This window comes from Micropterus dolomieu, linkage group LG18, assembly GCF_021292245.1.
Source record: "Micropterus dolomieu isolate WLL.071019.BEF.003 ecotype Adirondacks linkage group LG18, ASM2129224v1, whole genome shotgun sequence".
Classification (NCBI taxonomy): domain Eukaryota; kingdom Metazoa; phylum Chordata; class Actinopteri; order Centrarchiformes; family Centrarchidae; genus Micropterus; species Micropterus dolomieu.
In genome coordinates this window covers 36,714,942-36,739,171 of record NC_060167.1, presented here as the reverse complement: position 1 = coordinate 36,739,171, position 24,230 = coordinate 36,714,942, and the positions used below count along the sequence as shown (strand labels likewise).

Below are 24,230 nucleotides of genomic sequence, written 5' to 3'. Positions count from 1 at the left end.
TAGTCACCGGAGCTTTGTTGCGATCAGTAGCGTTGATCGCGTTTTTACGGTCATCTATCTTAAAATCCATGTCGGATGACTAAAATCCTTAACCCACGTAAAACTTAAATAAAGTTAAGTTAAATAAAAAGGATATAAAAAATGTAACGAAAAAAGAGTGGATTAAAACTGGATAAGAGTCCAGTTTAAGACGGAGCTTCCGACAGGTGGCTACAGACGCCAACGCATGCGCAGAGTGCAGATTACGTCAGCAATTACGTCAGAGATCTTGTTTTCTCCATATTTCTAATATTTCTCCATCAAATATGATCCATCCATCCATCCATCGTCAACCGCTTATCCTACGTACAGGGTCACGGGGGGCTGGAGCCAATCCCAGCTGACACCGGGCGAAAGGCGTGGTACACCCTGGACAGGTCGCCAGCCCATTGCAGGGCCACACATAGACGAACAACCACTCACACCTAAGGACAATTTAGGGTCACCAGTCAACCTAGGCCACATGTCTTTGGACAATGGGAAGAAGCCGGAGCACCCAGAGAGAACCCACGCAAACACGGGGAGAACATGCAAACTCCACACAGAAAGGCCGGGGCAACCGGGGGTTGAACCCACGACCTTCTTGCTGTAAGGCAACTCAAATATGATGATAAAAAGATGTGTTTTTGTAATCGGCTGGGCCCAGTTCCAGAAACACTATGCTTCAGCAGCGTCATATTGAGAAATCTTTTCATTGGACGCTAAATTAATACAGCAAGTGCAGAATGAGTCATCAACATTTTAAAATGCTTTTCCAAATGACAAACTCTTAAATATCATCAAGAATACCTACAAAACAACTTTTTTCATTGATGTCATTGATGGGCCATATACTGTACTTCCATATTGGTGGCATAGTGCAAAGCATATCATATAAAAACATTTAAACATTGTTTTTGGGAACGTGAGATTTTGTTATCCTATATTTCTCTAAAAACATACACTGAGCAGATAACACATCTGTCACGGGTTTGAGGTGAAGGCAGGGTTGAGCAGGTTGGAGGACCCAAATGCAGGACGCAAGGCTGACCGGTCAATAAGCTGGACTCCCTCTGACATGTGGGTCTTTGTAGCTCCTAGTCTAATTGCTATGTATAGAATTCTGTTCATTCCTAATCTTGTTTTACAAACATTGTAATGATATGTATGAGCACAAAACCAAACAAATTTTGCAAGGCTCATATATACACCCGCTCTCTGTCAACAGTCCTCCTGTCTGATGTCTCTTTATTACATAAACCAGTGCCATAAACAAAACAAATTATGTTGTGGTGCCTCTGAAAGAACAACATTCATTGATGATTTTAGCCCAAAGCTCATTTTGCTGTAAAACTTCTTTATAAGGAGGATATTAGAAATTTAGTTAGTAAATGATTAAACAGAATAACAGTTAGGCCCAGAAATTAGAAACCTCAGTCACATCACATACCATCAGTTTTAGGCAGCAATATCTGTATGCCTAAACTTTAATACTGCAAAACTGAACTCATTCTTAGCAGGCTTTAAAGTAATTTAAACATCTTGCTGTTATCGTATCTCCTGTTGTCTAAAGCCTAAAGTCTGGAGTGCACTGGATTGCTTTAAAAATCGCCTCAGTCTGAGAAATTATCTCATGAATCAGTGTTGGGGAAATATTCAATCCCTACATGAGATAATTGCTCCTTCTGGCTTTAGAGGTGTGGATGAAAAAAATGTGTCTGGATCTCCAAATACTTCTCTGAAGACTTTTGAGGAGCTGCTTTCTCATCCATCTACGAAACAGCCAGGAATAATTGTTTTGTCCATATGGAGTATGACTGCATAAAGTACAGTGAAGGAGGATTGATTAAAAAAGGTTATAGTTGTAAGTATTACTTTGGAGGTATAACGCATGGCCCATCAGTCTCTCTGATTCAGCAGCAGGATCTTTATGTTTTTTTTGTTCTCCCTCATATTGGTGAGAATGTGTGGCTGTCATATCTACTTTGACAGTTGCCATGGCAACAGATGCTCAGTATTGTTGGTGAGGTGTTTATTGCCCAAGCAGGCCATCTAATTCATGACAGTTGTGGACCTTGCAGTGGCAATGACTTCTACTGAAGTAGAAAAACAAAATTACAACTGGCAGGCTAAAAGAAAGATTTATGCACCTGAAAACAGTAACATAAAAATGAAATGAGGAACAGGATATATTTTATTCAGTACAGTACAGTACATAGGCGTCTTTGACATGTCAGAGTTGTTACTTCTTCACCTTCTGTTGATAAGGTTAGTTCATTTTTTTATGTTTAAACTACAATTCTGGGCAAATCTTACACAATGCACTTTATATTCAAGTAATAGAAATACAAATGTCAATTAGATGGTAATCTGCACAAGAAAAAAAAGAAAGAAAAAGAATTGTTATAATGATCAACGCATACAGTGATCAATGGGAACCGGACAGATGTGATTACTACAAGAGGGTTCTACTGTCATAGTTTGTCTCCAAATGCTGTAATGCTGAACCTTGAAGCAATCATGTCATTAAAAAAGTCAATTTGTAGCATTGGCCAGCTGCAGGTCTATTATTGCAAGAGATGTACAGTTGATCCATGGAGTTATAGTGGAGTTAATGATTCCACTTGCCATCACTGTCTCTGTGTTATTATTCATTCAATTTACATTTTATATGGTTTATTATCAGTCATTTGTTTATTTTTTATACTGCTATTTATTTTATTTTGTTTATTTTGTGTGTAATGGACATTGTTGCCATGGAGACCTGTGTATGTAGCGTGGGCACACTCTGCTGCGCCCCTGCAGACTTGAGCGGTGCACCCCTAAACATATTAACAGTCTAGATGTGCTGTCTCCGTGGTAAGTTGCCCTTACATCAGCTCCATAAAATATTTATTTTATCGACTTCTTGTGGGTATAAGTGTGTTTTAAGTATTTGTTATGTTAACTTCATCTTTCAATTGCTTGAGAAAATCTGGTATGTCGATTTTGATGTCTTTTTAATTTTGTTTTTCTGTTTGTTGAAAACTGTTATTTTGTCTTTGCTAGCTTTATTTCAGTATAAGTTAAATGTATTTTTATTTGTTTGGAGTTCTTAGCAGCTTGCCTGGAGTTCTAAGACTGGCTATGATGGAGAACTGACCTTTATCCTGTGTTACCAGATAAACGTCGAGTTGAAGACAAGGATTAAATGTGTGTCCTACAACGCAATCACTACACAATGTGATGTCAATCAACCTACGCACGAAATATAGACCCATAAGTGGAAATGGCGTGGGTGCATGGAGGCGGTCAACCCAGGGCCCCAGCTAGGCAGCAGCAGAGCGTGCAGCCTGCCCCACGTTAATGACTTGTTTTTAATCTGTCCTGTTTGTGCTTCTACTACCTTCTTCACAGCTCTTTGTGACCCTTGTTCGTTCCGATCTGCAGATCCGACAGGGAGCATTTCAGAATAAGAGCGTTTTGCCTGCCTGATGATGTTTAGATTTTGTTGATTTAGTGATTAGTGCTTGCTTTTTGACCTTCTACTATGATTAAGTAGGCTACGGAGTTTCTTTTTTGTCTGTTTTAACTGTGTTTATTGTTGATATATGACCATGGGTCTGCAACAGGCCTGCAAAGGGTATTATATTTTGAAAATGGCTGCGTATTCTCTCCATAGAGGAGCAGAGAGACACTTCTGAGCACAAGCCATGGGCCTTTCTCATTTCCCAAATTTGCACCTCCGCGAGTCTTAGTCCCTCCCACCCAAGATGCAAGCTTGAGGAGGCGAGGAGAAGATGGCTCATGCGCACAGTGTCACTGGGGAGACGCTTCATCCAGCCGCTATTCAGTGTTTATTTTTAAAATCCTGCTGCCCATCCACACATCACATTCAACAACAACAACATCAGTGATATCAAAGTGAAATGACATTAAGGTATGTAGTTAGAACAGCGATTTATGAGGCGCTATACAAACGGTGAAGGGCAGAAAGTTCCATCGTGCATTTTATTATTTTTAATAGGCTTAACTAATACAACTTATTAATACAACAGGAACAGCGTAGAGTCCTGCTCCGGCTATGGGTTGGTCCAGTTGCACATCACGCCTCTTTTAAAGGTCACAGCGACTGAATAAACTTTCGCAAAGAATACACCGATGTATCCTCGCTTTTTAAGAAATGAGATGTCCTTCAAGATGGTGCACTCGATTTGCGGGTCACACGCTCAAGGATCGCGGAGTCAAGGAGGCAGAAATTTGGGAAATGAGAAAGGCCCCATGACTAGAGTGGCTGTGATCAGCGCAGGTGGGCCCCGTGATGAAGCTCCGCCCCCACTGTGCTGAGAGTCAAGACCCCATGATACAGAAGAAATGTAAAAAGGAAACAAACAAAAATAAGTTTGGGGAAATAAATAGGGAGAAAATAATACATAAAATACATTTAAATAAATTAATAAATAAATTAGAAAATTAAATGAGAAAGTAAATAAATAGGTAATACAAAGGTACATAAATACAGAATTAATTAATGTGTGTGTGTGTGTATGTATATATATATATATATATATATATATATGTATTGGTGCAATTGGTAATTCAATAGTGAACCATATTATGTATGCAGATGACCTTGTGATTTTTATGGGTCACAAAATGAAATAATAATGGGCTTAATTAACATAAGGCTAAGTACTACACGATACCAATCCCGTATGTGGAAACACTGGTATAATTGTCTCCTGGTAGAACAATGATTCTCTTTTTAAATAATTTTATACTTCATTTTTCTAACCATGATTTACTATGGTATTTTATTATGTGCAGGTATGTGTGTATGCATGTGCGTTTTTGGATATGTTTTTATGTATTGTTGTGAGTAAGATTTGGACCTTGATTCTGTAATAAAGGTTTTGATTTGATTTAATGACATTAATGTATTTACTGAGTAATTTATTTTTTATTTTTGGGCAGGTTTGGTTCTCCATACCAGGCTACATAACAAAAGGACACTTAACATTTAAACTAAATGTACATAGAGCAGGATCAAAATGTCTCTTGTCCGATGTCTGGTATACAACACGGTAAGTATACTTTAGGAAGAACGGCAAGATTTGAAGAGAAGGAAAGCTTTGTGGACTACGTTTCTTCTTCTTTAAATCTACGTGGACGCTAAGAACGTAACTTAAGGAGTTAGCGCGTATTTTACGTATGCCTACGTATTATACGTAGCTGTAGAACAGGAGGGACACTATCAAAGAAACACAGTCAGGAAAATACGATTTCTTTCTGTTAGCTAGATACTAACAAGTAACCCAGGCTAAATTCTGTCAGGAAGGACACAGTGTGACAGTCTCCAGTGACTGTTTATTTCCAGCAACTGTTCGATGACCAGCGTTATTCCACATACAGTATAGCAGGTGAGTCACATCGGCTGCTGCTGGTTTCTGTCCTCTGAAACGGTTCCAGATTGTTTCACACAGCAGCTGTGGTAACGTTGTTGTTTTCAACGCCAAAATGACCGACATAAAATCATTAAAGGCCTGCACACACACATATTTGGAAGCTAATGTTTGCCCGCTGACACATTTCCTTGTGCCGTTGCGTCTTTGGAAATCTGCACATGTCACAGCGCATGCGCGACAGATGAGGCTTCATGTGGTTTCTTATTATGCTGTTTTTGATTTTGCAGTAATGTGGGTAGGCTATAATGTTATATCTACACACTAATTTGCGAAATGGAAGCATTTTCTAAAATCATATAATATGATTTGATAACAATCACTTGTCTATTGAGAGTTACTGTAAATATGTGTAGCAGTTACAAATAAATGGATTTCATTATCAGTTGGTAATGTTCACTTTTGTCCTCAGATGAATATAGCAATGCCTGAAAGACATGTCTCACAAAGAAGACAATGAAGGGAAAAGGAGGTGAGCTGCACTAACAAACAGCATGATAGTTCTGATAAAAACCACTGGGGAAATCACTTCATGTAAATGTTACGCAGCAGTGTTGTATTGAGCACCCTTTTTGATTTTCCTCTGTCAGCTCTCACCGCACTGATTTGTACACCAGTATCCCTCGAACATGTCTGCCCATTGTGTACCATCCAGACTACAACATCACCTTCATGGGCCTTGAAAAGCTCCATCCATTTGATGCAGGGAAGTGGGGGAAAGTCATTCACTTCTTGAAAGGTAAGAGAATGCGAAACAGAGTAGCAGATGGGGAGGACATCTCCCCAAGCTGATGTATATAGAGTCACTTGGAGTGGATCAGAGAGGCAAAGAGAGGTAGAGAACAAAGAGTAGAGAGAGGAGAGGTGAGATGTAGTTGCTGGAGAGGGAAAAGGCAGAGCAAAAGAGCACAGATAATTAGAGCAAACTCCCTGTGGGAGTCTGTGCAGGTACAGTAGATGAGGCCCAGCGCAGGTTTCAACGCCAAGGGAAAACAGGCTCTGGTTAACTGGCACGACTTCACACAAAGTTGTTGTCAAATTGCACCGTGGATTGTCTTTGCTTTATAAAGTGCTTCCACAGCTTAATGAATTCACAAAACTTTCAGAAGTTAAGAGTGCAAATTAGAACTGATCCTTTGACACGAAAACCTTACTCTTGCAAGAACTGGAGAAAAAGTGGATGATTAAACAGATTATACAGTCTATGGATTTACCCAGCATCTTTAAAATATCATACAAAGGAACTAGAGTAGATTTTAATGAGCCCTCTGTTAAAGTCCAAGTCAGTGGCTGAATTTGTCAAGACAGTATAGTGTAACAACCTTTTTCTGTTCCATCATACTGCTACTATGTTGCATGTAGAACATTGTTTACTACACGTTACTGCAGTGAGTTGTCAGTTATAATACATGTCATGATAATTATCACACCATTAGCTCAGTATCAATTTAGCGTTCTTTGAAAATTGTACAGGTGAAAAATAAATTTGTCAGTGCCCTGTGGTGGATCAACAATTAACTTCTAAAGTACCTCAAACATATCTTTGTCATTTCTTTACTCTTATTTCTTGTTACTTGTCACTGACAGATATGTCTACACATACCAATGAGTGAGTGGCTAAAATAATTTTAACCAACACACTAGTTGGTGTTGGTGTTTCTCCTGTTGTGTTCATGCAAGCAAATTTGTTGGGCCACTAATAGCAGTTCAAATGAATGCTAACATTTTGATTCAGCTGTGGTATTTCTATAAAACACACAATACCAAACTGAGGAGAATTATTGCTTGTTGTTCAAATCCATGAGCTAGATCAGCTGAAACTGTTAGTTTTTGTAGCACTAGACCATTTAGGGCTTTTCGTACTTGGAAGTTAGAATTTTGATTTTTAAAAAAAAACTTGTTGAAATGCAAAATTACCTTGCACAAAAGCTGTAGCACAAATGTAAGCTCTAGTATAAAAGTTTATTTGATAGTTATTCGTGTAACAACAGCATCGTAGTGTCATATTTTCAGCTTCAGGTCTGTTTGACTGTAATCACACATTGCCTTTGTCTCAGAGGAGCAGTTCATCACTGATGGGAACATCGTTGAAGCCTGTGAAGCTACTGAAGAGGATCTGCTGGTGGTTCACACCAAACGCTACCTCAACAGATTAAAGGTCGCTTTTGTTTTTCCTCCACACAGCCAACCTTTAGTGCATCTCACATGACAGCATGGCAGCTTCACTACATTTCTTCATCTCTTCACATCTTGCTTTTCTTCTACATCTCCTCTGTGGGTTACATGCATTGCTCAGTAGTACTGAGGAGCTGAGGGAACCATCAGGAATTTAAATTGATTTGTTATTATAAGGAAATGTTAAGCGTGTTCACATTTAATAGTAGCATTAATGTGATTCAAACCAAACAGCTTGTTTTCTGGGATGTTCTCTGCTAAATATTCCTTCTATTTGATATTTTCCTTCTCATTTTGTGGTGCAGGAGGTGGCATAACAGCACAGAGTTGTCATCAAAATGCAGTGGATTATCCTACAGGGGAATTAGTCCTCAATCAAATCAATCATATTCTGTTCGTAGCACTTTTCTGAGTCATTTTAGTCAATTGGGGTTTTTGCACTTTTCATTTATCAGCTCCAGGAGTTGATTAGGATCCACAGTTGTTTATTTTCTTCTGGGGTGGATTTGCGAGGCTAGAATTCAGTTGTTTGCAACCTTTCCATGACCATTGTTTTAGGGAGGTGGCCCGCCCTCACTGAAAGATGCAGAAGTCGTGGACAAAATCGCGAAATTTGACAATAAAAATGGAATTACTGTAACTGTAGGCTGCAACTCGGAGTATCATGGAATCTGCCAAAATGTTGCAGTTTATAAAAATTGGGATTTTCCCATGTATTATAACAATTTTTGCCCACACACTTAAGCCAAACAAACAGAAAAACTATGCTGCTGTGTTTTGGTGTTTACCGACACTGCTTCTGTTCTCTCTCTGTGTTTCTGTAAGGGCGGGTCTTTGTGGCTCCTACACACACACACACACACACACACACACACACACACACACACACACACACACACACACACACACACACACACACACACACACACACACACACGCGCGCACACGTGCGCGCCGTCATATTGACATTAGTCATCACTTCAACAAACTCTCAGAGGTGCCTCCACAAGGTGCGAGCACATTGTAGATTTAGAGTCTGTGTGAGTGGAGTCAGATAATCTGTAAAAAATTAAGTTACATCCGGTCAAGTTTAACAGGGAGGAGGATTAACCACGCGAGAGTAGCCTCCCCCCCAAAAAAGTAAAGCTGATAACTGTAGTTCTATCATGTTCAAATGCTTTGTATTTATTCTCTCTCCCCTCTACTGCATGCAGAAACAAATCTTGGAGGACTCGAGAGGTACCTCAGTACTCTCCTGTGCATTTGCAGTATTCTGTGCTGTCCTGTTTTCATGAGAGAGTCTAAGCCTACTTGCAGCATTACTGTGTCTTTCTTTAGTCAGCTTTTCCACACCTTTATATCGAACCTCTGGGGGCACACATTGAAACATTCTATTCTTTTTAGTCAACTGAGGTCTATCTGTGCTTTGGTTTGCCTTGTAAGCGATCGAGTTATAGCACAGAAAAAGGTCTCAATAAACTGAATGTAATTGTATTCTTTTTCACTTTAGTGGTCTCTGGTGGTGGCAACAATCACAGAAATCCCACCTCTCCTGTTTCTGCCTAATTTCCTGGTGCAGCGGAAAGTGTTGAGGCCTCTGCGGACACAGACTGGAGGAACAATAATGGTAGGTATCTGAGAGCCTCTTTCCTCTTCATGTTGCTTAATTTTTGAAGCTGATAATATTAACATATTTTACCCATGTTCCTACTATCCACTGATCCACTACTGTCTGTCTTACCTTTGTCAAAAATTCCAAGCTCTGCAGCTGCAATCACAGATCACACATGCACTCCGCCACCATCACAAATGGGATAATTTAGGTAGGTAGGTAGATAGGTTTATTGTCACAATAAGACAAGTTATAGAGTGAAATTGAGTTTGTAACTCCCTTCTGCGTAGCAGACAAATACATTAATATAGAAGCAATTATAAAAATGGTAAACAGAAATTAACTATAATTAATGGAGCAGTGCTGAGGATGAATTAGAGATTTAAGAGTCTGATAGCTTGGGGGAAGAAGCTGCTCTGCAGTCTGGTGGTGCTGCAGCAGAAACTTCTATATCTCTTCCCAGAATGCAGCAGGGTGAACAGGCTGTGGCTGGGTGGGTACTGTCCTTTAGTATCCTTTGGGCTCTGCAGGCACCTCACCTCACCGATATCACTGATGCTTGGGAGATGGGTACCAATGATCTTCTGAACAGTTTGAATCCCCAGCTGCAGAGCCCTCCAGTCCTGGATCGTGCACATCCCATGTTAGTGATGTTTCCAGTCAGGATGCTTTCTATTGCTCCTCTGTAAAAGCTGACAAGAACTTGGCGTGGGAATTTGGCCTTCTTAAGTTTCCTCAAGAAATCCAGTCGTTTGTGAGCTTTCTTCACCAGCGTGGAGATGTGAGACGACCATGTCAGCTTCTCTGTGCTGAAACTGTTCACCTGCTCCACCTCAGCTCCACTGATGTAGACAGGAGTATGTGTCTTTATCTCTGTCTTCCTGAAATCAGCGATCAGCTCCTTAGTTTTGCTGACGTTGAGCAGTAGGTTGTTCGCTTTACACCACTTTACAAGATTATGAATTTCCTCCCGATTTGAAGTCTCATCAGAATAGATTTCCCGATCAGCATCTGGATTTGAAATAGCCTAATCCTATAATCCTATAATCTGCCATCATTGCACCCTGTGGCAAGTTCGTTTTCTTTCATGTCTCAAGGGACCCACTTGGAAGCGACCACCCTCCTCAAGTGTCCCCATGTGATTTTTTTTGTCACACTAAAGTTTGATCAGCCCAAACAACAGTAGTGGGCCCTATTAAGGGGGTACTTAGTGGGTGGAATCAATGACAATACAAACAGGCCACAATCTCCACGACGGTGCTGTTTGCTGCATGAGAGGAGATATGTTCTCTCCATGTCGGGGGATGCAGTCGTGGGTGTACAGCGTGAACAGGAGGGGGCTGAGCACACAGCCCTGGGGGGCTCCGGTGTTCAGCACTAGAGTGGAGGTGGTGAGTCCGCCAATCCGAACTGACTGGGGTCTGTTTGTGAGGAGGTCCAGTATCCAGTTGCAGAGTGTTGTATTTAAACCCAGAGTGCTGAGTTTGCTGATCAGTTTCATGGGGAGATTGTGTTGAACGCTGAGCTGAAATCCACAAACAGCTTTCTGATGTAGGTGTTGTTTTTCTCAAGGTGTGTGAGGGCTGAGTGGAGGGCAGTGGAGATGGCATCCTCTGTGGATCTGTTGGTTCTGAAAGCAAACTGATGAGGGTCCAGGCTGGCTGGGATGTTGTTCTTTGTGCTGAAGAACCAGTTTCTCAAAGCACTTCATCAGAATGGGAGTGAGAGCCACAGGGCGGTAGTCATTCAGACCAGACACTGCAGATGTTTTAGGTACAGGAACGATGGTGGCTGTCTTGAAGCAGGTGGGAACCCTCTCTGAGATGTTGAAATGTCAGTAATAACATCAACTAGCTGATTGGCTCAGGTTTTTAGTACACGGCCAGGGATGTTATCAGGCCCAGCTGATTTACTCATATTCACTCTCTGCAGGACTCTCCTCACATCTGCTGTGGATACTGACAGTCTGTCCTCTGGAGGTGGAGCAGACTTTACAGCTAACTCCTTGTTGGAGTCAGCTCTAAAGTCTACTCTTGGAGATCAGAGCAAGCATAAAAGGTGTTCAGTTCATCTGGTAATGTGGCCTGCCACATATCTTTGGTGTGGCTTGTGTTGAGGTCTCTCTCCAGACTCTGCTGATGTCTCCACTTTGCCTCCTTGATACCTGCTTTCAGTCTTGCTCTTGCGGTGCTGTAATCTTCTTTATCAGCCGACTGAAAAGCAGCTTTTTTGGCTCTGGATAGAGCCCTCACCTCTTTTTATCATTTTAGTGATCACCACATCATCAAATTTAGTCTGAATTTGAAGGCATTTTCACAGAAACAGGTTTTGATTACTTAATGAAACGTTGGAGAACCAGCAAGAGACGATTAGATTCTGAAAGTATCCAATTGAAAAAATCCCACCCCACGCCTTCAAAGCCACTCTCCCAAAACACGTTCATGTTCACAGGTAGGCAAGTATAGGTAGGCCAGCAGTATACCCAATATAATCATGCTTATTGAAGTCGACAGCCACACAGATGCCAGAGAATTTCGACAACTATAATAAAAAATGCTTCTGAAATAAACTGCCTACCCTAGCTTTAAATGTTAAGAGATGAACTATAACTGAATATTTCTTCATACTTTCATGTTGAAATTCCATTATCCATAAAAGGCAAAATTTTCAGAACAAGAAATCTTATGAAACAAATCTTTTTATTCATTTTATAGAATTAATGAAAAAGGCCCCTGTATAGTATGAGATGTGTATTAATTATGACCTTGTAAATTAGAAAACGTTAAGTAGCTTAGTAGATATCGGAGCCATTGCTCTTGGTGTCTGAATATAGTTATTGCTATAGTATCATCCTGGACCTGTACTTTGCAAAGCGGGCCAGGTGTGCAGCAGTCCAGCATCATTGTGCTGGTAGTGTTGAGCCCACCATACGCTGCTTTATCTTTTGTGTAAAACCCTTCTTAGACAGGCACATGCTGCTTGTATAAGGGATGATGTTTAGTACTAAGTACTCTTGATCCACTGTTTGGCATCAAGTGTTGACCATAAAGAATATTTAAAACCACAATTAACCATCAGGTTTCTTCAACTTGATAAAAAATCAGCCTTTAAACCCCGAAAGAAATAACGATACTCTTATTGTGATAATTAGCGATATCAAAAGATATGAAACTTTTTATCGTGATAACATTTTTGGCCTTATCATCCAGCCCTATGCCAGGGGAGACAGTAACTCTCCAGCTGGTGGTGCTAATCCTCCAGTCAGTACCATTAAATGTTTCTGAAGAAGGGGCTGCAATAAGATTATGTAATTAAATGGCCGCCTGTCAAACCACAAATTTTGAAAAACAATGTATAAAGCTTTACTTTTCTTTCAGAGGATCATTTGTTTACTACGCAGGTGTTAACCCCATAACATTTTAAAGGTGTGAATTTAGCTCTGCCATATTACTAAAAAAAACTTTGCAAAATAAAGTTATGGTTATGTTTGGTGTTTTGAAACATTTATTTTAACACTCGCACCTTAAAGAATTTGAACATTAGACATTAAAAAAATATATCAGAATGAACAGATTAGGCATGCATGCTAACCGCTAGCTCATTAAACAGGTGTTAGGGGGGGCTAGTAACAGTGTGGTGACATAAGTTTAAGTTATGATGGCTCACCACTGCAAATTGACCAGGTGCCAGTAGAGAAATATCAATATAAAATCTAACATTAACAGATACTTCTTCATTTACATATCAAACAGTGTTAAAGTTTTGACCCAGGTCAAAAGCACGGTCCCTAGTTTCCCAGCAGTCAGTGGAGCGCTTTCAGGAAGACTCTCCTGGCTTCAGCCAACCGGTGTGTGTAGGCCTACGCAGTGTGGGCGGGGTGACATGAACACTTCAAGTATAACAGCCAAGATCAGAGTTAACAGTTAATATTTATACAATTACACTTACAGGTTTGATTCAGTGACACTTGGTTTTTACACTCTGTTTTGACCCCAACTATATATTATATATATATTATATACTGAGAGTCAAATATAATGGATCTGACTGTATCAGAGTAGACTTAACTCTACATTTACTCAAATTTAACTAACACTAAAAACTCTTCTCAATTTGCTGTGTAATGTCTCAAAGGATCAGGGATAAACGTTTGTTGAGGGTTATCCTGTGGATTTCCTCCCACGAAAACTCTTGTCCTCTTTGTGAAGCTTCCTTCTTTTTCATTGGAGCGAGTAGAAACTAGGAGCCATCTCTATTAGTCATGTTATGCAAAGAGGAAGAATAAGGAATAAGAAATACATGGGAAGCTAACACATTATAAGCATAGCTGCAGACGTGAATATGCGTGAGTTGAACAGTATTATGCAAATAAGGCTATGATCATGCCAGGTATTTTCACCCAGAGATGCTGATGATTGTTGATGGAGTCTTGCAGATGCAATCTAAGGGCTATAGTAAAATATGCCTGATAGTGTCACTGCTTACATTGAGTGCCTTTTCTCCTCAGAGAGAGAGTAGCTTTAAAGCCGTGGCCAGAGTGTGTGCATACATGCTAATATGTGTTATTACTCAACCATCAGAGAGCCATAATGGCATTTACACACCATCTTCCCAGCTTAAATATATTTCCCTCAGGCGTACTACATGCAGAGCTCCAGGAATACATGGCAGAGAAGGCCCCCTTTTCATCCAAGAGAGAAATCTCAACCTGCCTTTGAAAAAAGCAGCTGCCACTGTGCACAAACAGCATTCCTCTTTGATACCAGTATGGATCCTCCTTGGGATTTCCTTTAATGTAGCTCACATGTCTCAGGTATTAATGATTTATCTGATAACATTTTGGCTATCAGTCTTTGAGAACTTTATAGCTGTTTGAAGGTTTTGTAACTACATTCCCAGGAATCCTTTATTTGTGAAGTGTACCAGATAAGCCCTCAGTGGTTTCTTAAGAGGATGAGCCAGTGGAGTGACTGGCTCTTAATAACCACTTCCTCATGTGCAGCCACGCACATTTTTAGATTGATCAACATGTGAAACAAACACCTCCTGTCTCTTTTTTCTTCTCTTGACTCTGTCCATTTTGAACACCTATAATACCAACAACTCTAAGCTGTGTTATTGTATTTACAAAGTATAAAAATGACAATTTGTCATTTTAGGGAGAAATACAGACAATACATTATTAATGAAGAACAGCTACTGGGCCATGTTGCCAGATATGGTCGGTGAGCACAGGTTTTGGATCTAAGAGCTGTACAGGCACAATGGTACAACCTCACTGTGACAACAGTGCCCAGCTACTGTTTGGAATTAACTGTAGGCTGCGTCAAGCTACGGCATGATGCAGCAGCAGCCACCTGCAACCAAGGCTGAAAAAATACGCTAAGACATACACTTGAAAAACCTTTGTAAAATTGTAATTTTTCATGGTATTGGTATGAAATTTAAACTAGGGCTAGGCAATGCTTTATCCTGTGGTCCTACAGTGTTTTCCAGCTAATAAGTTATAGCTATAATTGTCATGCATTTGTTAGCAAGCATTTTCAATTGGACATGAAAAATATACCTTAACCTTTAACCTTATATTAATCAATTCCAGTAACGTTAGCACTTACAATCATTCTGACTTTTGGGTTAGACACTCCAGAGAGCCCAAACCCATGCATATCCTCCAAATGGTTCAAGAATTACATTCAGTTTACTTTGGATATGCCTTGAATAGGCGTTTTGCATGAATTTTACAGGAATCTTAAGAGAAGGGAAGGCCATTCTGCACCGCACCAGTGTGTGCGTTACTGCGGTATGTAAATTGACTTGATAGACATGCCCTGAAGGTAACGATATAGCTAAGTGTGAAAATTACATGTTCAAACTGCAGAAATGAGTTTGCTTGGCAATGTTGTGAAACTTTGACTAGCAGCCAGCAGCTTGCTCGCTAAGACCATAAACCTGCAAAAATACTTTATACTAGTGTTGTAGTCAAGACCGCCCAAACTGAGACGTTACATTTAGCTTACAATTGCCATACATGTCAGCCTCTGGAGCAACTAGGGGTTAAGTGTCTTGACACAATGGTGGATGGGACACAGTGGGGGATTGAACCCGGGTCTTTCACAGCAAAGGCAGGCATCTTATCCATTGCACCATCATCAGCCTCTCAAGACCAAGTCAAGACCAAGACTTGTAGGGGCTGAGACCAAGTCGAGAACGAAGGAAGGCGAGACTGGTTCCCCACCTTTACATGACAAACAATGAAAATGTGGAACGAGATCATAGGTACTTCTCAAATTGAAAAATCCACATTCCCATTAAAACACCCACATAAAAACACTAAGAGCTGAAATCAGCGTAAGCATCTTTATTCAACACTCCTTTTCCAAGCTTACCATCGCGGGGAGGGGTAGACACTTGTTAACGGTAACAAGACATTTTTAATTAGGGCTATTGGTTGCATTTGAAGCAGTATGTTTTACATCCAATCAAAGTTAGGATGTTAACAAATAATTCAGACAATGCAAAAGCAATTTATTGATATTCCCAAAGTTGTGGTCTTGAAATAAAATCCCGAGTCCTCAATGACCGAAACAAGACAAAGGACAAATGCTGTCGAGACAAGACCAAGACCATCAAAAAGTGGTCTCAGACTGGTCTTGAGTACTACAACACTACTGCATACCCACAACAAATCACCGCGGGGGAAATTACTTCACCACGACAGCCCTACTTACCACGCACCTTATCCCCACTCCACCATACCACACTTCACAAACCATGCATCTAATACAATACCATATTACACAGGCGAGCAAGCTTAATTGAGGATGTGGGGATATGCTCTGGCCCTGGGGGCCTGCAGCCTGAGGCCTGGGGCTTCTGCTCATGTCCGGGCCAGGTGTCATATCCCTTGGCCTCGGATCCGTTGTCTCCTCTCCTCACGGGGTCCTCTTCGGTGTTGTCGGGGTGGGTTTTGGCTGGCTTCTTTCGGGGTGGCTGGGAGGTTTGCAGGGGGTTTTGCCTGCCTGACGCTGAGGGTGTTTTCCTCTGTTGTTTACGGTTGCCCATCCCCGTTCTGTCTTTTCTCTGTGGTGTCTGATTGTGCCCCCCAGCCCCATTTCTGCCCCCCTGTCTGGCCCGGTGACAAATTAACGCATAATTAAATAAATAATAAAGAAGACAAAAGAGTATATTAAAACAGTAAAATCTTTCTGGCACAACATGGTATCCAGCTCGTTATACTGTACACCGGGCTGCAGGGCGGGACATATTAAGAACAACAACGCCATTTTAAAATCTGTGATTACATTTACATTACTCAATAGCTGCTGAACAGAAACATTCAACAACCTCCATGAGAATTTGTAAATGTCTCTTGTTGTCTGTATGTAAATTTAAAGGCTTACGTGGCTGGAGGTCAGATTTACAGCGGGAAAACAGAAAATCAGAAACTTTGGTGAATGCATACAGTATATGAAATGTTTTGTCCAGGTCTTTGCCCTGCGCTGAAAAGCAGCATTTGGATGCATTGCCTTGAGTCTAATTCCATATAGAAAGTGTATGTTTTTTTTTATCTGTTCTTCATTAGTCATGACTCAGTTTATTGTGAGCCAGTTAATGATTGTTGCTGCATTTTGTTTATTTGAAAAAATATGATCTTTTATAAATCATATATTGAAAACTGAATTGAAATATTTTGTCGTCCACAGGCAGGAAAACTGGCTGTTGACAGAGGATGGGCTATCAATGTAGGTAAGTGAGTTTCCAGTACAGATACCCATAATCCATAAATAGACAGCCAATCCATCTGCACTCAGCTCAGCTGATATCAACCGGCCCACTGCAAGAAAACCCCGCTCTCTCAGGTCACCACTTTCAAGGTACAAAGTTGTTTATTAGTCATTATTCAGCACAAGGCTGCATAACGAAGTGAAGAGATAACGCGTGTTTTGGCAATAAAGCCGGAAAAAACAGATAAAAAACAAAAGTGTAGCGAAGTTTGAAGGAGCTACTGGCTGCTGCTTCTGCAAGCACTGCTAGTTGCCATAGCACCTGCAGCGGGTGCTATAACATGATGTACCAGCAGGTCCTTCCTGGGTAACCTTAGCGTATTACGAATTCAGATACCAGGAAAAAGGGTAACTTCTGCTGACAATCAGCAACTGTCTCGATGGCATGCCCAACAGCAAGGTTGCACAGATTTATGGGTGTGGAAACAGACAACGCTTGTCGGTCACGCGCAGAACCACTAAGTAGCACATTTTGAAATGTAGCATAAATCGACAGAACACCGGCAGGGTTTTTCTGCATAGACAAATTTTTGGCGCCCCCCAAAGGGGTTTTAGCGAGCGCCAAAGGAAAATCACCAGTGCCAGAATGATCAGAATTGAAGAAGCGTTTCAAATATTCTTCTAATGTGTTTTAATAGCCATTAATCAAACAACTTTTGAGCAATCAGAACATAAACCTAAATACAATGTTTTGACTTCCAGCAGTCACCTTTCCTCTCATCCACAGCGCTGTATTTGTCTTTGTTTTTTCTTAACACATGCAGCTGGCGCTGGATTTATAAATCAGCTGCTGTGTTGGTTTGACTGCACCTGAAAGCTACACTACAGAGCTCGCACTACTGGGAGCGATGACTTCCTGTTATTTCTCACAAATCAGTTTATACTTGAAGTTTGCTGGTATTCACCGGTAGTGTCACTTTTACATTTTACTCTTTGGTGTTCCGGCCACGGTCCACTTCTCTGCCCTCTCCATATCAGGTTCTCTGGGTACTACGTGAGCTCACCTGCTCCCGTTCTCTCCTGCCTGCTAATCTCCACTGGGAGATCAGGATCGGGAGCCTTTCATGCAGCCGTGTGCGCTAGTTGCTCGTCAGAGTCACTTTTCGTGAACCAACCAATCACAGCCTGGAGTAGGCGGGACATTAAAAAAGGCTGATGCACTACATCAAACTTTATAAATGCTGAACTCGTTGTTCTGTATGCACGTTTTTTATTATTGATAATTAGTACTTTGCATAAACAAATCAGAGACTGACCACCATGTAGAGCATTTTTCTTGCACAATAACTTAATGACTGAAAACAACCCACAAAATGAAGCTGCTCTTTTATCCAACTGGAATTAATATTAGGCTACTAATAATAAGCTATAATAACCTATTCCATTATCTGAAATTATAATGAATACACAAACATTATCAATATCGGAGAAAGGTTTTATTTGTGAAAAAAGCTGAATCTCAACCAAAAACCTCTCTGTAGGCAGATTATCCAAATAATATATAAATATAAATATATTATTATACTAACATATTACTTTACTTTTATACCTTTACTCCTCTATGTTGTGGATATATTTTGTTTATCAAACGGTCAGAAATAACAAGAAAATGTATAGATATCGGTCATAAGGTAACTGATTGCCTTTACTGTACGCATACTGATCATGCTTACTGTCGTGCGAAGTCACCCCCCAAAGTCCCATTCTGAGCCAGGAAAAAACTCTGGCTGTGGCTCTGTACCTTTCATTCAGCACAGCGAGACACCGGTATATTGGCACAGTACTCCCGAAAAAAGGCAGAGTGAGAGCGGCTATAGACAGGCAGGGAGACAGCTTTACACAACATGGTGGAAACTCAGGTAAATCCCACTGCAATGTTACTGTAATATTTTTATCAGCTTGAGGTTGAACTAATCCATGCTCGTTACATGAAAACGTCTCATTTACTGCATTTAGCCGACGTGCTACATTGTCGTTAGCTCACCTCTCTGCTTTTCAGTAACTAACATTATTATCTGTGTATCTTTCACAGCTAAATGTGCTGGATGATATGGAAACGGGTAGTGAGCTGGACTGAATATTATAACGAGACTGTGTCACACTTTATAACGGTTAGACCGCAGTAAGTAACTTTACTGTAGTGTTAGTGGATGGCTCTTCCTCTGTGTTGTTGTGACCGTTTTGTTGCAGTGTATTATGTGAGTAACGTTAGTTACAGCGACGGAGAGGTGGAGACGCTGTGTACCTGAGTATCGGTAAAACCACACTAAACCTAAACTCAACGTTATGAAGCGAACAGCGGCAGGGCGGAGCTAATGTAGCGTCAGCTTGCTCCTCGTGGCTGCATTACTATAAGATAGTAAACCACATTTGCTTTTTACCGTTACATCCTTTCTTGCAGGCTAAATCAACACTTTAACAGTGGTACACAGGAAAGTAACATGGGTCGCGTTAGTTGGTGAAGTAATGTGGAAAGCGAAACAACTTTTCACTGCTCAGCGTTATCCCGCGAGCTAACGTGACTTTCTCTGTTTCGCCAGCTTTACTAATGCTCACTTTGTTTTTACTCGACATCATCTGAACCTGTTTGGTCTGATGGGCTTCAGCACATAAACCTTTATTGTTGTTTTGTGGCCTTACGTGGAGCCTGTGTTTTGCTGTGAGACGGTTATTTTATGCCTTTATGGTGTAAGTGGACTGCATGTCATTAGCTGCCATGTTGTCGCTGTAGTTAGAGAGGCACTCGGGAGCGCACATAGGGCTGAATCCGATCCGGTGTCCTCACATGAAAAGCAGAATAGTGGCTGATGCAAGCAACTGAGAAAACAGGCGTGCGCTTCATTTCTGAGCGAGTTTTGAGCCCATTGACAATAACGCAATGAATTTGATTTATTAAAGAGGTGGTATTCTGCTCATTTTCAGGTTCCAAATCTTATTTAGAGGTTGTACCAGAACAGGTTTACATAGTTTAATTTTCAAAAAACACCATGTGTTTCTCATACTGCACATTGCTGCAGCTCCTCTTTTCACCCTGTGTGTTGTACGGTCCGCTCTTGAGCTACAGAGTGATGCATCTTACTTGTACAAAATCTTTGTTGGGAGTTGCACACGCGCAGTTCCCAGGTAAGGACTACTAGCCAATCAGAAGCAGAGAAGGGCGGGTCGTAAGAAACAAGGTAGTGTGATCCAAATCAAAGCCGCTTCAGACTGCGACCGTAACAGATGGTATAAGTTACTCTCAAGTCCACAACATCATTGTTTCACATCTGACCATCAGGACTAAACGTTGAACTGTTGACGGTGTTCTGACGATCTATGCTGCCTCGCCGAAAAATGCTACCATAGCGCAAATCGATCGACTCCCTGCTCTGTTTTCCATTGCAGATAGTACCCAGAGATAGTACGTAGCTTGTGGTCATAGCGACGCCACACACAACTGCCGCGACGTAATGTTCAATGCGACACACACACCAGCGATCCACACAGCTTTCTGCGGCTGTGGCTCAGGAGGTAGAGCAGGTTGGCCGTTAATCGGAAGGTTGGCGGTTCAATCCCCGGCTCCCCCAGGCTGCATGTCGACGTGTCCTTGGGCAAGATACTGAACCCCGATTTGCCCCTGGCGGCTGTTCCGCCAGTGTGTGAATGTTAGTTTCCATTTTAGTACTTAGGCTCAGTGTATGAATGTGTATGACTGGTGAATGCAGATGTGGTGTAAAAGCACTTTGTGTGGTTGAAAAGACTAGAAACAAATACGGATACGGAGCATTTACATATACATCTTTTTAAGGTAAAACGTTTCAACCTTCCTCAGAATGTAAAGACAGATAAGCGGTATGAAAAGCTTCCAGCTGTGTTTTCCTCTGCCGTTGTTGCTGCAGCGGTCTGTGTGACGGCGGGAGCAGAGGGCTCTGTGAGCGGGCGGCTGGCCGGCCTCACACGCTCCTCCCGCGGGTCACAGCAGGCTTCCCCCGCAGCCACTCGCTGAGCTCCTCAACTCCAAAAATATTCAAGCACGTTTTTGTTCCGCCATCACTTCTCTAAAACTGTCAATATTGGAAATCTACACAGCTGATTTCTCACCTCAAAACTTCTCAGAAGTGGATTCAGTGATGAAATTCCATACGGAAACTGTAACATATAAAACTTTCTGTTGCTGGCCTCTGTCTGGTGCAGCAATGATGATGCAGTGAATAGTGAATATTCTCTCTGACCAATCAGCAGTCTGTCTGTTTTCACGTTACATTTTAGTTTCCCTCAGCTCGTTTGTAACCTCGACTGAGGCGAGGTGATACGAAAAAAAGTACCTGGAAGCAGGTACAGGTCCAACATTTCTACAATGGAAAACCAAACAAAGGTGAGTCGAGTCAAAGGGCCTCCGCTCAGACTGGCTTGGTTTGAGGGCGTGGCTGACCCCGCTAGCTGCTTGGCAAGCTTTATGACGCCTTTTCATTGTGACGTCACAAGTAAAGGAAGTGAAGGGCTGGACTACAAGCAGTTTTCAAGCGGTTCAGAGCAGAGCTTTCTGTGGGAGATGGGAACTCCCTTTGGGCTGGACTTTGGGCTTTTTCACTTTGCAAACCTGTTACCTGCACAAAAAAGAGATATAACTCAATAAAGGAGAGGGGAAAAGCCAAAAAGCCTAATACCACCTCTTTAAAGTCAAAAACTTACATATATCCCCTTTAAGGGCCCGTGTCCACCAAAGTGTTTTTTACCAGTTGAAAACGCCTAGCTGGGAGCACTTGAGTCTGCTTTGGAGGCGCAGCGTTTTTCTTTTTCGAGACGCTGTGGTTGCTTTGATACATAATTTCCATGGAGGTGATTGAGTTATTGTATGTAAAAATGTCACCACAAAGTACGTAGGCCTACTTGCTCTGGTTCTTGCTCTGCATGAAGAGAAGGCTGAAACATGTAGAGCGATGGGACAGACTCCCCGTTCGTGGGTTCATGAGATTTTGCAGACGAGGAAATAACTCGGCGAAGAGGCACATCGTTTCATTCAAGATCGGATATGCTCGGTGTGGTGTTTGTCCAGCCCCTCCTGCACTGTGATTGGATGGCTGGGTAAAAAGCGACAGTGACAAGCGCAGCGTTTTTCCCAAAGTTGAACATTTTTCAACACTCAATGGCCGGAAAAAAACGCTCAGGGCTCAGTGCGGAAAAGACGCTCAGCGCCTCGCCACGCTGCTGCCGTTTTTACCTGGTTGTAAAAACGCGGCGTCAGAAAACAACGTTTTGGTGTGCACCCAAAGAAAAACGTATTTGTTTTCAAAAAGTGCAAAAACAGAAGCCCTCAAAAGTTCCCTTTTTCTCCTCTTTCGCTCGTTCTTCTTTATTTCTCCCCCCTTTTTAGCTCTAACGTCAGCAACTTAAAATATATATGTTGATCAAAATAATTGATCAGCCGGAAGGACCTCACCCTTTTCCAAAAGTTCATTGGCTGCCAGGACTTAGCCATCAGATTGTAGGTCTCAATTTAAAAACAAGACAAAATGAGCATTTCCTCTCTTATACATCTTAAATGAAAATAACACACAAAATGCAGAAAAGACATCGATCATGGGTTGTCACCATCTTTTACAAAGAAAACCTTCCTTCTGTTCTTTTAATCTCAAAATTAGATTGCTTTAATTTTCACAATGGCTGGTGACGTTTGGGCAAATAGTGCCTTCTTTCCTGATTAAAATCATTACCTTGATGAGATACACATGCATCGTCAGGGATGCTTTACCTTTTGGTTTAATTTACAGCAAAAGAGTGGACCTTAGCTTTCTCTTTACTGGAAACTAGCGTTATTTTGAGACTTCAGCAGGAACTCCAGCATGCACTGACACTGAGCATGTCTAACCATACACAGACAAAGGTCTCTTAAGGCAAAGATAAGGTCAGGCACAAGAGATATAGGCAAAGATATAGGACGTATTAAAGAAATAAAGACAGTATCTCAAATTATACATCTTTCTTACTTAAAATGTACTTTTGTAATATGAGCTAAGCAGTTAACGATTATCACTCTTAAAGCAAAGGCAAATCATGTTACTATATGGCTTGTATACGTGTCAGGCAGTCAAACTGTTTCTATGAAGGCCCCCCAAGAACCAGAAGCAGTGGCTTCCCGGGTCTTTTTCTTCACATCTATCTCATTCTCGCAACACCCTCTCTTGTGAGGAGAGGGCACTGTCCTATATATATCCAACAGTCTATGCCCACTCCCCCTTACCGGACGTTCTGCCAACACCTCATTTCTGAGGATGTGTGACGGAAGCCAGCGAGGCTGTGCAGTGAGTAAACCTCACTCCCCGACACTTTAAGAGACGCACTGGCGACCGACGCTAGTGCCAATGGGTTTTAGCCTCCTCGTCAACGTGTCCGCCTCCCGTACCCGAGGTCGTCGGTTCAAGTCAGGACCGTGCAGTACGTTTTCAGGGGCAGCCGGTTATAGATGCAATCAATCAGGCACCAGACTCCCTTTGGGTGTTTGTAGATCTGCAGTGCATACCTCAAACGTAGAACTGCAACAAGACAGCTGTCTTTGCGGCTTTAGCGCCCAGTTCTGGGTGGCGGGGAGTCTCTTGTTGGACGTCTTCTCTGATCACCATGGGCTCCTGTGTGCGGATCAATTCACCCCAAGGTACTTGGGCCAGGCTCAGTCCCAGAGGAGCCACAAATACCCTGACCAGAGTCCGTCGGAGAGAGTGGGGCATGGGTTAGTTTCACAGGCTCCACACTGGAAGTTTGCGGGTCTTTCTTGGTATCTCTTTGGTAACCAAACCTACCGTCTTAGCTGCCTAATGTCCATTTTCATTTTGTCAAATCTTTTATATAATCTTCTGATCTTACAAGCCATTTTGAGCTTCTTAGCTGGAAGTTTTTCTGCCTATACGGTGACAACCTTTTCTTTTTCACAATTTAAAATAATGATCACAGTATACACTTACGCAACACTTTGATTGGCTTAGCAATGCATTTAAGCATTTACATTTTGTTTTATGCTGTCTAGATATACTTCCTGTCAGAGTAGAGAGTCCATAAGAGCCAAAATAAAAATACATTCCTACTGTCAGTCCTGAAGCATACTCTCACTAAATGTGGGGGTTAGAGGATTTTTATTATAATTTAAGTCATGTAATTGACGTGACAAATGACCAACTCACCGTGAACCCTGAGTGTGAGAGCTACCAGGAGCTACTCTTCATAGTT

At 41.6% G+C, this 24,230-nt stretch overlaps 1 protein-coding gene across 1 annotated transcript in view; it reads left to right on the top strand.

The window, feature by feature from the left end:
• Positions 1–5,226: 5,226 nt before the first annotated feature.
• Positions 5,227–24,230, top strand: part of hdac11 (histone deacetylase 11) — a 43,997-nt gene continuing 24,993 nt past the window's right edge. Inside the window, exons 1-6 of the mRNA XM_046075214.1 lie at positions 5,227–5,417; positions 5,872–5,931; positions 6,050–6,198; positions 7,517–7,617; positions 9,145–9,261; positions 16,950–16,992. Of these exons, the coding sequence (XP_045931170.1) occupies positions 5,897–5,931; positions 6,050–6,198; positions 7,517–7,617; positions 9,145–9,261; positions 16,950–16,992 (445 nt within the window). The 5' untranslated portion in view covers positions 5,227–5,417; positions 5,872–5,896. The remainder of the gene's footprint in view (positions 5,418–5,871; positions 5,932–6,049; positions 6,199–7,516; positions 7,618–9,144; positions 9,262–16,949; positions 16,993–24,230) is intronic.